Source organism: Drosophila sulfurigaster, chromosome 2R, assembly GCF_023558435.1.
Source record: "Drosophila sulfurigaster albostrigata strain 15112-1811.04 chromosome 2R, ASM2355843v2, whole genome shotgun sequence".
Classification (NCBI taxonomy): Eukaryota; Metazoa; Arthropoda; class Insecta; order Diptera; family Drosophilidae; genus Drosophila; species Drosophila sulfurigaster.
Genome location: NC_084882.1, coordinates 29,315,576 through 29,329,255, shown reverse-complemented (window position 1 = coordinate 29,329,255; position 13,680 = coordinate 29,315,576). Strand labels below are relative to the sequence as shown.

Below are 13,680 nucleotides of genomic sequence, written 5' to 3'. Positions count from 1 at the left end.
GTGAATTAATCAAATTTAAAAACTTTATAGAGATAATCTAACATATAATCTTACTAATCCTTTAACAACTTTTGAATCTTCAAATCTTTATAGACGCAATCTTTTCAAATTGAAATCAATTAGTTTCCCAAAAGAAAGAGCATTTAGTGTGCGTTGAACTGCGCATACCTCCTAACTATAATATATCTGGTTTTTCTTCAGATTTTTTTGTCATTAATTTGATTTATGTGTGTGCGCAAAATGAGTCTTATGACGACAGCGCGACAGCCATCAAAACTGTTTACATAAATTGAATTAAAATCGTACACACAATACGAAGAAATCTCAAGAGCAGTAACGAAAAAAAAACAGAATGAGAGAAAAAAAAAAACAATCCGCGAGATGCTGTAAAATAATTAATAAAGTTTTTTGCGCTGATTTTTGCGCTAAGCTTTTTGTAAATATTTAAAATTCACATAATTAAAGCTGCGCGCGGCGATTAAGGCGTCAAGGGGCAGCGAGAGGAGGAGGAGGAGGAGGAGGGAAGGAGGGGGTACAGAGAGGGGGGCACATTAAAAGTAACTTTTTTATTCATCATCATCTCGCTCTCTCTCTCGCGCGTTGGCTAAATGGAGATTTAATTGCAGGGGCTACTGCAGTCGAAGCATGTGAAGTGCCCAGGCCCAAGTCGAAGCTGCAATCAAGGCAAGGTTTGAAGAAGAAGAGAGAAGAGTGAGAGGGAGAAGGGGGAGGGGGGGAAGGCGGAGGGGGAAGAGCAGCAAGTGCCACCGAATTCAATAAACACTTCGCCACGCGGAAAAGTCAAGTGGCGCATTGCAGAGACAACAACAACAGCAACAACAGCCATAGCAGCAACAACATCTACAACAACAACAACAACAACAACAACAACAACAGCAACAGCAACAACATCAACGGCAAACGCGACATTAATGAAGGCGCAGAGGCGACTAAGCTAAGCTAAAGCCGCGTTTTTTATACAACACATATTTTTTTATTGTTTTTATGCAGTTTTTTGTATAGTTTTTTTGCATTGTGATTGCAATTAGCAGCAGCAGCAGTGAAGGGGGGAGGCAACAGCAACAGCCACGGCAGCAAATGGCAAATTAAATGTTATCAGGAAGCTGACACTTTTGCACAGTGCATTACATAATCATAATCAAGATCGACGTAGAGATCGACAAACTGACAGCGTGACGAAGCTGCAAACTTACAATAAAGATACAAACACACACACAACTATACATATTCATAGATACACACAGACATTTATGTATTCGCTGTCCTCTCTGCTCCTTTAAGACGCCAATAAAGTTAATGACATTTGCTACATATAAAGAAAAATTCCTATCTAAAAAAGAATCATTTACGATCTAACCACAGACTTAAAAAAACTAAACTTTAAGAAATAAAGTCTAGCTGAATTATACTAAAAAAATAAAAAATCTATCCAAAACCAATAAACATTAACAAAAACTAAACTTTAAGCAATAAATTTTAGCTATATACATATAAAAAAAAAGTTAAAACAGATGAAATTCTTATTTACATTTAAAAAAATTAAGCAAATAAAATTGTTATTTAAATTCTAGACAAAAACCGTGAAATTCTAGCTAAAAATGTTAAGCACATAAAATTGTTAAAAGCAAAAATAAAATAAAATTGAAATTCTAGACAAAAACAACATAGAACAAAAATTCCTATGCAAAGAAACAAAATTTTGAAACCAATCTAAGTTAAATTTAAGTTACAAGTTAAGTCATTGAATTTAGTTAAGAAATATTAATTGTAATCATGGAAGAAAAACTTAATGAAATATCAAAATTCAATCGATCATTAATATTATATTTAAGAGAATATCTTCCAATAGAAAGGCAAATGGAAATCTCTAACTTTATAACTGCCAATTTCTCATAATTAATCATAAATATAAAGTACAATAAAATAGAATAACTAACTAAAGATTACATTCATTTCTAGCTGCGTAGTTGAAATGAAAACTAGAAAGAAATGCATAACTTTAAGCATTATCTAAACTTGTTTATAATTACTAACTTCACATTTCTACTCCTGCCTAAAGATTGCAATGCAAAGTAACAATAATTTACAACAAAAACTAAATTGATTGCTTTCAATGCATTTATCATCTTTTTTCGCTGTGTAGCTAGCCAAATAGTTCGCTATCTTTGAGAAAGGATTTGCAGCGCTTCCTGCGAAACCAAAACAGATTATCTGCCTCATTAAATGGCTTTGGCTTTTGCCGCTGCTGTGTGGCAAGTGCAACCTACTGTGCACATTCCAAGGAGTCGTCACACACATCAAACAGACGCGACACTCTTCTTCTTCTTCTACTTCTGCTGGGTTTTTAGGGTTACGATGCACAACGCTCTTTCGTTGTCTCTAATCCCCGTTTCGTTGACCACAGCGTGCAGCATTTTGTGGCAGCTACCGTTTGGCCAGAGATTTTTACAGTAATTACCGCTGACTTCATGACTGTCAAGCGAATGATGTGCGAGTGTATGTGTGTGTGTGTTTGTGTGTGTGAATACACTCACAGCTATTCAATTGAGGTGGCATTGTCAAGCGTTTGGTTCATTAGATGCATGAACATGCCCAAGACGAAGAAACCAAAGCCAAAGAAGCGACAAACTGACAATGAGGCCAAAACAATTTGCGGGGATTTTCATTGAAGACCCGATTTAACCGTGTTTTGCTTACGGCTTTGGCTTTTGCATTGTTGCACTTGTTGTTTTGCCAGGATTTGTGGCTGGATCACAAAATGCAGACAGCTTAACGAGCAATTAGCGCATCAATCGCTGAAGATCAATGCGGTTTTAATTCACATTTTCAGTTATGATGAAATCGAGATCAAGTGGAATAGAAATAAATAACTGCTGCCTTTATTTCTGTGCCACTTTTGTAATAACGTGCTTACACCAAATTTGGTGACCTTAACGTTTATAAATCCAGAGATCGAAGCCTTTAAACAGGCAGACGGACAGACAGACAGAAAAATTGAGTTATAACTGTTGAAAGAAATTGCCTAGAATTATCCAAAAACAATCATCAGCAACAATTCGTGAATGAAATACGAAATTCTAAAGATTTCCAATTCTTAAAAAAATATATTTCTAATTCCAAAAATCTTCTCTTAGTGTCTTCGATGACTTATTCATGAATATCACAAGTACTCAAAGTCTAATGAAAAAAATTCCAATATGTACATTCAAAACATTTCAGTTATAGATTAATATAAAATCTTTTTTAAGAAAGAAATTGCCTAGAGTTGTCACAGACAATCATCATCATCAATAATTCGTGAATGAAATCCGAAATTCTAAAGATTTAAAAATGTAAAAAAAAGAAATATCTTTCACCCCGATAATCGTCTCTTAATGTCATCATTGACTTCGAAGCGTAATTGCGACTTATTCATGAATATTGCAAATACTCAAAGTCTAATGACTTTTTGCCGTAACTAATAACTGAAAAGTTAGGATTAAAGACGTGATGTTGTGTACAGTTGCGGCAGCAATTGTTAACTCTGTGTGTGTGTGTGTGTGACTCACATTTGGCTGAGATGCAACCGAGAAAACGTATCAAAAAAATGAATGCGATCTTCGCTGTGCTCTAAACAAGCTGTGCAAACAACGAAGAGAAGAGTTGAGGCATTGGACCCAGAAAAGAATGTTTACAAGACTTGAAGAGCGGCCAGAGATTGTGGCAGCCAAAGCAGAGGCTGAGGCAGAGCCAGGGACAGAGGCTGTGGCAACAAGTTGAGAGGGCGCAACAACAAAATTTTCGTTGTAGATTTTATTTTTTTGTTGCTCGAATCTTTTTGATGAGGCTGTTGTTGTTGTTGGTGGTGGTTACAACAAAAGCCAAACACAGGGAATAACAGACAACAACAAGCCAACGAGAGATTGACGAACTTGTTGGCTGAGCAGCAGCAGCAAAACGGATGAAGAAGAGTTTGGGGCTGGGGGATTGGGGATTGGATATATACAACCAGATTTGAAGCTTTGTACAAACAGCTACAGAAAATGGAAGAAAAAACACTGAGAATAACAACAATGATGCTGAGGAGCTGAGTTGAGTTGAGCCCAAGATCAAGTGCTCGAGAACGTGGAGAGAAGAAGCAGCAACAGATGATGATGATGGCGATGATGATGAAAAAACACTCGAAAAACGACGTGGCAAACGATCCTTGAGCAAGTAAATATATATACATAGTATATAGTATACTTATCGAATGTATATAGCGGGCGGATGCGAGCACTTATAAATTGCGCGCATCCGCAAAAAAGGATTAAAATCAATGCTTTTCTTCTTCGCTTACCTGATGATGCCCATGATGGAACCCAGCAGCAGTCGAAGCTGGGGGCTGGCGTTGAAAGGCGCTGCCCGAGGCGCTGCCAACGGTGGCATAGTTGGCGCTCGCTTGCACCGCACGCTGATGTGCAGCTGCCGCAGCGGCCGCATGATGTGCGGCATGATGATGATGATGCGCTGCGGCAGCGGCATGATGATGCGAATGGGGATGGGGATGCGGATGCGCCACATGTGGCGACACATGTGGATGCGAGTGGGCGTGGGCGTGTGCGTGCGAGTGGGCGTGGTGGTAGGGCGGTGCGGTGGATTGCAACATTTCGTCTAGTTCCTTTTTTGGCCTCCTCATCTAAATCGAACAGGGGCGAGCCCACAGAATCTTGCAGATCCTCAAAGTCACTGCCCGAAAAGTTTGCCTCGTTATCGTCCTTATCCTTATCCTCGCTGTTCTCCGCTTCGGTATCCGCGTCGCTCTTCTCCTCAAAGATCAAATCCTCACCGGTCTCGGAGACAATACGCGTTGCCGGTTTATTGTTCAATGCGGCTGCAGCAGCCTGCGAAGTGGATGCAACCGAATCGTTGTTTAACTACAGCAGAGAGAGAGAGAGAGAAAGTTGCAAGATCACACAAGTGGCACAAGATGTTGGCTAAAACTTACCTCGTCGTCTTCGAGTGGGAACTGAGAGAGCTGCAGCACGTCGTTGAGCAGCTCATCCAGCGGCAAGCGAATGTATTCACCTGTGGGTGGCAAAGAACAGAAGAACAAAAAAAATAAGTCAAGTCATCTTAAAACAATTCTAATAATATGTACATCCCAAAATCCCTTACGAATATTTGTAAAATATTTTGATACACGTACAATAAGAATTTCGAGTTTGTTTTGTGCCCCCAGAGTGCGATCAATAATCATTGCGATTCCCTGGAGATGCTGCAGCCCTGGTCAGAACTGAAAAAACAGTAGCTGCAGCAAAATTCTTGCCATATCATTAATCATATTCAAAAGTCAGCGATCTTCTCTCACGGAAGCCAGCTGTGAAACTACTCTGTGAAACTACTCTGAGCGAATTCATTTCTACAAATGTTTAATTTATGATCCGTTTTGACAGTTATTAAATATGCTTTGCCCCATGCATATCGCTTACAATAGTCATTTTAGATTTGGATTTGGACTGGGCCAAGTTCAAATATTTGCCTTCCATGGAAGGCACAATATTATCAGAAAATCGACTACTTAACATCGCCGAAAATTCCAAAGAAAAACTGGCCAAAAGTGGTAGACTAAATAATAAATATGGCTGGCTGAGAGACTGAGACTGAGAAGAGAACTTGTGGGCGCACTCGACAAACACATCTAGATAAAAATGTGGAAAAAATATGAAGAACGAACGAAAAAAGAAAAAAAAGAACAAGAGGGCGCAACTTGTGGCCAAGTAGACCTGAGCGTATAATATTGGGTCGAGAAATTTGGTTAACTCAAACTCAAGTGCTGTGACGACGACGACGCTCACGACCTTTGCCGTCTGTGTTGTGGCACTTGAGTAGGGTCAGAAATTAGAATAAACATTGCGGAGCAGAGCGTAGACAATTCTTCAACCTTAACTCCCTCCTCCTCCTCCTCGATCTCCTCCACCACTTTGTTCTTATAAATGTTATTCTTACGATTGGTTACAAAATACATTCCGATTTCAAATACACAACAACCATTTTTATTTTTCTACTGCTGCTGCTGCCGTTGTTGGCCATGTTTTCTCTTCTGGGCCCTGTTATTTTAGGGTCCAGTTGTTCCCGGGCATTTAATTTGTTCTCTTTATTTTCACGTTTCACCTTTTTCGTAGTTTTTTTGGTAACAGTTTTCTGTGCTCAGCGAGGGCAACGAAAAATGCGCATAAACAACAACAGGAGTTCTCTAATTTGTCCTAGGTGTGTGTGTATGCGGGTGTGCATTAGTGTGTGTGTGTGTTAGTGTGTATGTTAACTGTTTGCTTATCGTTCAATTTTTTGTGTGTGTTTTTGGGCTTGTTGTTTGGTCTGCTGTCTTCTGTGTCTCGCTGCCCGTTGCATTGTCGTAAATGTCTATAAAAATATTATTCGATTTGTCCATTGTGTTGTGTTTGCTGTGCGTGTGTGTGTGTGTACTTGTGTGTGTATGTGTGTGTGTCTGCCGTCTGTCACCAGCAATTAAGCGACAACAGTTCACCCAAAAAAAAATAACTGAAATGAATGACAGACATTGGGTGTTGTTGACGCCTTTATAATATTTCCTGCTGTCGCTGGCAATTGGTAACTTGGAAAGCTTTCGATGGGGGCGTCGTGTCTCGATTTCGTTTACATTTGATTAACATTTCAGGAAGTTTCATTCAACCAATACTTATTGAGGGTTGCCTCAATGTAAGCAATGAAGTTTAACTAATCTTGGGCTAATCACAAGCAATTGCCACTAAAACATGGTCAACATAATCATGATATGTTTGCCGACGGCTTAAAGTTTGGTGGCAGCAACTAAACGAATACTTATGGAAGTTATGGGGTGAATAATTGGAGAATACTTAGTAATGTTTATAGGGGATTAAGGTAAATGTTGTAAGCTTGAGAGAATTGGCGTTTGAGCACTAATTCATTTGGTTTAATTTATATATGGAAAAATAAGTACAACTTTTAAGCAATACAGTTGAAAAAGGGTATAGAATATATAATTGCAAGAGTGCTTTGTTATTCGTCTTAAATAGAACTTTGAAAGTACAAAAAATGAGTAAACTTTTGAAATAATAAAGTTCTCAATAATATAATATAAAAGAAAATTACGGAACTTTTCTTATTTTATTGTTTCATCATTGATAGAGTTACTTTTAAAAACTGAATATGAGCAAACTATTTAAGTAGTCCAGTGGATAATAATAGAAAACACAAGAGTTTTATTTATCTATGGTTATAACGATTAAAAAGTTGCAGAGAATATTACAAAGAACACTTTTAAGGAAAAAAGCTTTTCATCTAAAATATTCTCAATCAAACTTTTAATATAACATTTTGAAATTGTAAACTTGTCAACAATATAAAACGAAATTACAAAATTGTTTTATTCACTTATTATTTCATCATTGATAGAGTTGCTTTGAAGAAAAAAAGATGAGCAAACTATTTAATTAGTCAAGTAGGTAACAAATCAATAGAGTTCTTATTTATTCACAAAAAAAGTTGCAGAGAATATTAGATAGAAATCTTTTAAGGTTCTTTACCTTACTCTTTACCTAAAACATTCTCATTCAAACTTTCAATATAAATATACAGTCTAATAATTGATATAACAATAATAATATAATAACGTGTCTTTCTTCTTTCCCTTTCCGCCTTTTTCACCAGCTCACCAGCACAACTGTGCAGCATTGCAATAGATACGAAAAAACAGCAGCAGCGGCAAGTAGACAGCAACGATGGAAAAAAAAAGAGTCAAGTCGAGTCGAGTGTGGTGAACTAGTTTTAAGTGAATGCAACTCTCTAATAAGAGATCTTCAACTGCCGCCCATATGTAACCCAGATGAGATGGCAACAAAAATTTTGGCGTGCTGCTAAAATCAACTCTGACAAAATCGAATCAAAATAATGCGGTCAAAGCAAACAACACCCCGAAATCGAAATCAAAATCGAAATCGAATTGTAATAAACAAATACAAGAGACAACACGTTACAAACCTTTTCTTTGCTTGCAAATGCGATTGCGATTGCAAATGCAATTGCAATATGTGAATTATATATGTTGTTGTAATCCAAACAAAAGCGGCTCAAAGAGACAAGTCGAAAACGATCAACAGAAAAAAAGTGTGTGGTCGGTCGATCGGGTTTTCGGGTTTTTGGGTTCGCTGTTCGATGTGTCTTTCTGGGCCTTTTGTTGTGTTGTGGCTTTTGTTGTTTGTTTGACGACTGCGACGACGACGCCGAGGAGATTGAACACAAATTGTTGCAATAAAACGTTGATTGTTGTTAGTTTTACAACTCTTTGACAATTATGTAATGCTGACGACGACGACAGACCCCAAAAAAAGAATCAACAACAACAACAACAATCGAACAACACAGAGTTTCCGTTTCGTTCGCTGTTGCAGCGACTTTTGCACAATATTTTTGTTGTGTGATGTGATTGGGCGAAAAAATGTATATTTATTTTTGGTATTTCGATTTGTTGTTGATTTGTATTAAATATACATATATGTATGTGTTTTCTTTTTTGTTTTGGGGGCTTTTAGAATCGCACAAAAGGCTTGGTTTTGGTTTGTTAGGCGCTCTATTGTTAGCACTAAGTTGCGCCCTGTTTAACGTTTGGTAACTCTTTTATTTTTTTTCAATTTTTTGCGCAGACTTTCACTTTTTGTTCGCACGTTGCGGTTATGTAGTTGCATTAATTGCGTAGTTATATATAGATAGATATATATCTATTTTCGTACAGTTGACACAGTTTGTAGCAACCTTCTTTTTTTTGGTAATTGCACAGAACTCTTGTCTAATTGGCCAAGTTAGTATACAAATTGATGCCAAGTGTAATTTAATAGAACACTGCACTGCACAACAACAACACTATTAAAATGCACTGCACTGCATTGGCTTCTTCTTATTATTATTTTTTATTATTTAATTTTCTCAATATTTCTCTCTATATTTTTTTTTTGTAATGTGTGAGCGTTATTCTTGAGCTTGGCTAACAGCGCGCGCGTCAAGCGTTGAGCGTTTCTCGAGCGTTTATAAAAATTCAAATACGATTCTAAATGCCTCGATGGCGGCCAAACGACGTCGACGTCCGACGCTGACGGCGGCTGCGACAGCGACAGCGAAGGCAGCACAAAAGAGAAATGGCGTTGCCAGCTCAAGCCAGCCGAAGCGTGCGCTGTGTGTGCGAGCGAGACAACTGTATGTACTTCCTCTCTGCTGCTGATGCGGCCTTTGTTCATGCGCAGTAACGAATGTGTGTATGTGTGCGAGACAGAGGCGGAGCTTAGCTTGCGTCGAGTGTGTGTGTGTGTATTGGTTGGCTTGCTTACTTTTGCTTTTGGCTGCCTTCGTCGTTGTTGTTGTTGCTGCTGCTGCTTTGAACATGGACGCAACAAGAAGAAGATGACTTCAAAACTCGTTTTTGCTTCGTTCGTTCGTTCTTATAGCAGCGTGTGGTGTTTTTTTTCTCTCAAGAGGGAAGGGGAGAGGAGGGGAGAAGACTGCGTCTAATCAAGTAAGTAATTAAAGTTGCGCTCAAGATGTGCAGGATTATTAGAACGGAACAAAAGTTTTAATTGAAAAAGAAGAAGAGAATGAATTCACAACGTTTCCACTGGCAAATAAAGCGCTTGAAATTGAGTTATGCGTTGTTGCAGCTGCCGCAAAGTTTGCTGCAGTTGCTCGACTTTTCCACGCCACATTTCGAGTTCTTGCAACTGCGTGGCCAGTGTGACCAGCTCTGCGTTTAGCTCGCTACGATTTTGCTGCGTTTCGGAGTCGCGTTCACGCATCGAACGCTGTAGTTGCTGCCTCACCTGCTGCCCCAAGCCTGCGGCTGCTTGTGGCAACGTTTCACGCAGCCGATGTTGCAAGTGGCGCGTGTAGTGCGTCTTGAAGCTACGCTCTTGTGCAGGCTGCGTCCAGCTGAGCAGTTCGTAGACATAAATGCCGCACACAATGCTGCCACAACCGAGTAGCAAGCGCCAGTTCAAAGAACGCGCCAAAATGCCGCCAAGCAGCAACATGCCACCTAAGGAACCATCTTCGTCCTCAGCTTGTGGCATCAACTTTAGCGACTGCTTGCAAAAGCCATTCAGCGTTTTGGGTGCAAGCTTGCCACGCAGCCGTTGCATGATGGCGGCCATGCCCCACGAGAAGCGAAACTGCAAGTCCAATTGAAAGTCGGCCATCAGCTGCTGGCAGTCGAGACAGCAATAGAGTTGCCACGGCTCATCTTGCGGCAACTGTTGCTGCAACATCTCAGCGAGTTGCGTCTCCAGTTGCTGCCACAACAACTGCTCCAGATGCGTGGCAAGCGCACGCTTGTAAGCGGCAACTTCTTGCGGCTGAAAGTGCAGCTTGAAGTGTTGCACGTCGGCAGGCAAACGTTGAATTTGCGCGTGCAACAACTGTGTGGCAAGCTGTGCCGTCTGCGCACTCAGCTGCTCCAGTTGCACGTTCAACGTGCTCCGCTGCTGCGTCATTTGCAATTCCCATCGCGATAAACGCTCACTAAGTTCAGTTTGTGTATCGCTTTTGGCTGCCACAAGTTCGCTTAAGCCGTCGCTCAGTTCTTGCAACAGTGCGTGCAACTGCAGCAGCAATTCGGCTGCCCCAACGCAATGTTGCGACAACTTGCTGCTCAAAGCAGTCTGTGTTAAGCAGCTGGCAAATTCACGTTCAAAACGCTGAAACTCTTCATAACGTTGCTTGGCTCCAGTTGCAAGAAAGGTTTCAACTCCCTCAGCTTGCCGCAATCGCAACGCCTCCAAAGCGGACACGTGGTAGATGCGACTCCGAGCCAACTCCAAGTCCGTGTAGATGCCCAGCTCTTCGGTCAACAGCTGCAGGCAACGCTGAGTGTGTTGAGCACGCACCAATTGCTCCATGTGCGGCTCCAATGTGGCAGCCACATCCCAGCGATTGTTGAGTATGAACAAATTGGGGCGCAACAATTGACGTGCAACTGCCTCAAAGAATTGCCGCTCCACACGCGCCATCGTCGACTCTGCATTCAACACGAGCACAAACACATCCGCATTGAGGCAATGACGATCGATGCATTCATCGAGTTGAGCTGTGACATCGACTCCAGGTGTGTCCAGCAACTCGACATCGTGTTGCAGCAACGTGCAACGGCTGCCGCTGGGCCAACGCACGTGCAACAAACGCTGCGGACCCAGCGCTTGATTCGAGTGCGCACTCGCCAAATCTCGCAAGCAATCGATGCTCAACTTTTGATCTTCGCTTTCGTCCAACATCACGTGAGCTACTTCGCCTTTGAGAGTCGCCTCCACTTGGCAAAAGCAGCTCGTGGTATGCCCCATGGCACTGGGCAGAACACGTTCATGCAACATGGCATTGATCACCGAACTTTTGCCATTCGAAGTGCGTCCAAAGAACGCCACTTTCATCCGCTTGCGTTGCAACATGGGGCAAATGGCTTCGATGCGTTGCAAGCAACTTAAAAGTTCTGATTTTAAGCCCTCTTTCATTTGTTCTTTGAGCTGCGTCATTTGCTTCAATTCTGCCACAATTTGTGGCACAAATGCACACATTTCTGCATAGATGCTCAGCATTTCCGTTTTGGCCTCGCCAAAGTCGCTTAGCTTTGCGCTCATTTCTTGTTCTTTGCTTTCTTTGCATTTATGATTATTACAAAATATAAATATCGATTTTAGTTTTGACTTTTTTTCGAGCTGAAGTTTTCAGTTATTATTGTATATTTGATTAGTTGTTAGGTCAGCAAATTTATTGGTGGTGTTAAAGATATTATTTCTTTTTTTCGGCAGTAGAAAGCTTTCTTTCAAATGTAAAATATTTCAATAAACTTTTGTGGTTTTAAAGATATTCAAATTTAAAATATTCTTTTAAATTGATCTTATTTTAAAGTTATACATTTTGTTGTTAAAGATATTTCTCTTCCCAGTAGAAAACTTTGTTTCAAATTTGAAATATTCCTTTAAATTTGTCTTGTTTTAAAGTCTTACATATTCGAGTAGAGGACTTTTAATGTTCATTGAGTTTTTATAGAATTATTTTCCGTCAGTAGATAAGTTTTTCTATATTTATAATATAATATTCCAATTATGTGACTCTCTTTATGGTTTATATTAATCATAAAATCATTAGACCAAGCACTTTGCATTATAAAATAACATATCCGCATTTCATTGTAGTTTTTTTTTTTAGTAGAAAAGTTGTTTGGAATATTTATATAATTATTTTATATTATGAGTTGTTCCAAAAATATGTAATTTAAATAATAATTATAAGAGTAAGTAGAAGAATATTTAATGAATTTATAATGATTACATCATTTACTTTGAGTTTTTCATGCTGAAGTCTTTAGTTATTTTTCCATATTGCATTTTAATTTTTATTGAAGATATTTTTAAACATTTTGTTCTATATATCATTTATTCCCTTTTTTAAATTTGTGACGCAATTCAGCTTAAATTTGAATAAAGTTTGTGATGTATTATGGGTTTTGTTTAAAAGTTTTATGCTTTATGTTTTGTTTTGTTTTTTATTAAAGCACTTTTCCAGACTCGTATTATTATTGTTATTATTGCACATATGGAACAACAAAGCGCGCCCAAGCCAATTAGAGTATCTACCAAAAGCTGACCCAAACAAAAAAGGAAAAAAATAAAACACATCAAAGTTTTTCCTTAGCCATAAAAACAGCAACTTATTTACACAAAAATTAACACAATTACCGCAATCAAATGAGCGCTTGTTTTTTGTTGGGTGAGAGAAGTGGAAGAGAGAGAGATAGAGGGGGGAAAGGGCAGGCAATATATGCATTAGTGGGCCACTGAACTAATAGAGCAGAGCTATTTGGATTTAATAAACTTTAAAAGACGACGACGAAAGGCAAAAAAAAAAAAAAACGAAAAATTAGCAGCATCATCGAGAGACTCGAACTCGTATCTATGGGATTGAAATAGGAGAGGAGAGCAAGAGAAATATATCTCTATATATATATTGAGAAACGAGACAAAAAAAAATCAACGAAATAAGCGTAGCTTGAATATTGTTTTGGATGCTTTGGAGCGTTTCTCGAGTGCGCCATTACAACTTAATTAGTTTAAATTGTTGCCGCTGATGCTCAAAGAGCCGCCATAGTCAAAGAGCGAGAGAGAGAGAGAGGGAGGGAGATCGAGAGTGAGATGGCATGCCAGTCAATTTCCGGTGAAAGAGCAAAGCGATTGCACTTGAATATTTAAGTGGGCAAAGCGCAGCGCCAACTTCTTCTTTCACTTTCAAACACTGGCTGAAAAGCCAATTGCAAGTGTTGGTCATGACATGAACTTGCAGTTAACTGTGTTAACTGAGTTTAGTGTGCGACCATAACCTCAAAATAGCTGGAAGTGCGCAACAATTATGACAGGACAGATCTGTAACACACACACAGAAACAGAAAGACTGACTTCGAACCCGATGATAGTGTCAACAATGAAATTGCTGAAAAACCGTATACAAAATAATCATAATAATCGTTTGGCTATCGAATGACGTTGCCACAAAAAACGCGCGTTGCATGAATGAATACTGAATACCGAATATGAATGAATGCCGCACTCACACTCACACTCATTCACATGATTAACATATACAACATAGACAGACAACTTTCATAATCCT

The 13,680-nt window shown here is 39.3% G+C and overlaps 1 protein-coding gene across 1 annotated transcript in view; it reads right to left on the bottom strand.

Annotated features, from left to right (window-relative positions):
* Positions 1–13,680, bottom strand: part of LOC133836927 (segmentation protein cap'n'collar) — a 44,207-nt gene that overhangs the window by 10,993 nt on the left and 19,534 nt on the right. Inside the window, 3 exon segments of the mRNA XM_062267537.1 lie at positions 4,340–4,666; positions 4,668–4,916; positions 4,988–5,067. Coding sequence (XP_062123521.1) covers positions 4,340–4,666; positions 4,668–4,916; positions 4,988–5,067 — 656 coding nt within the window.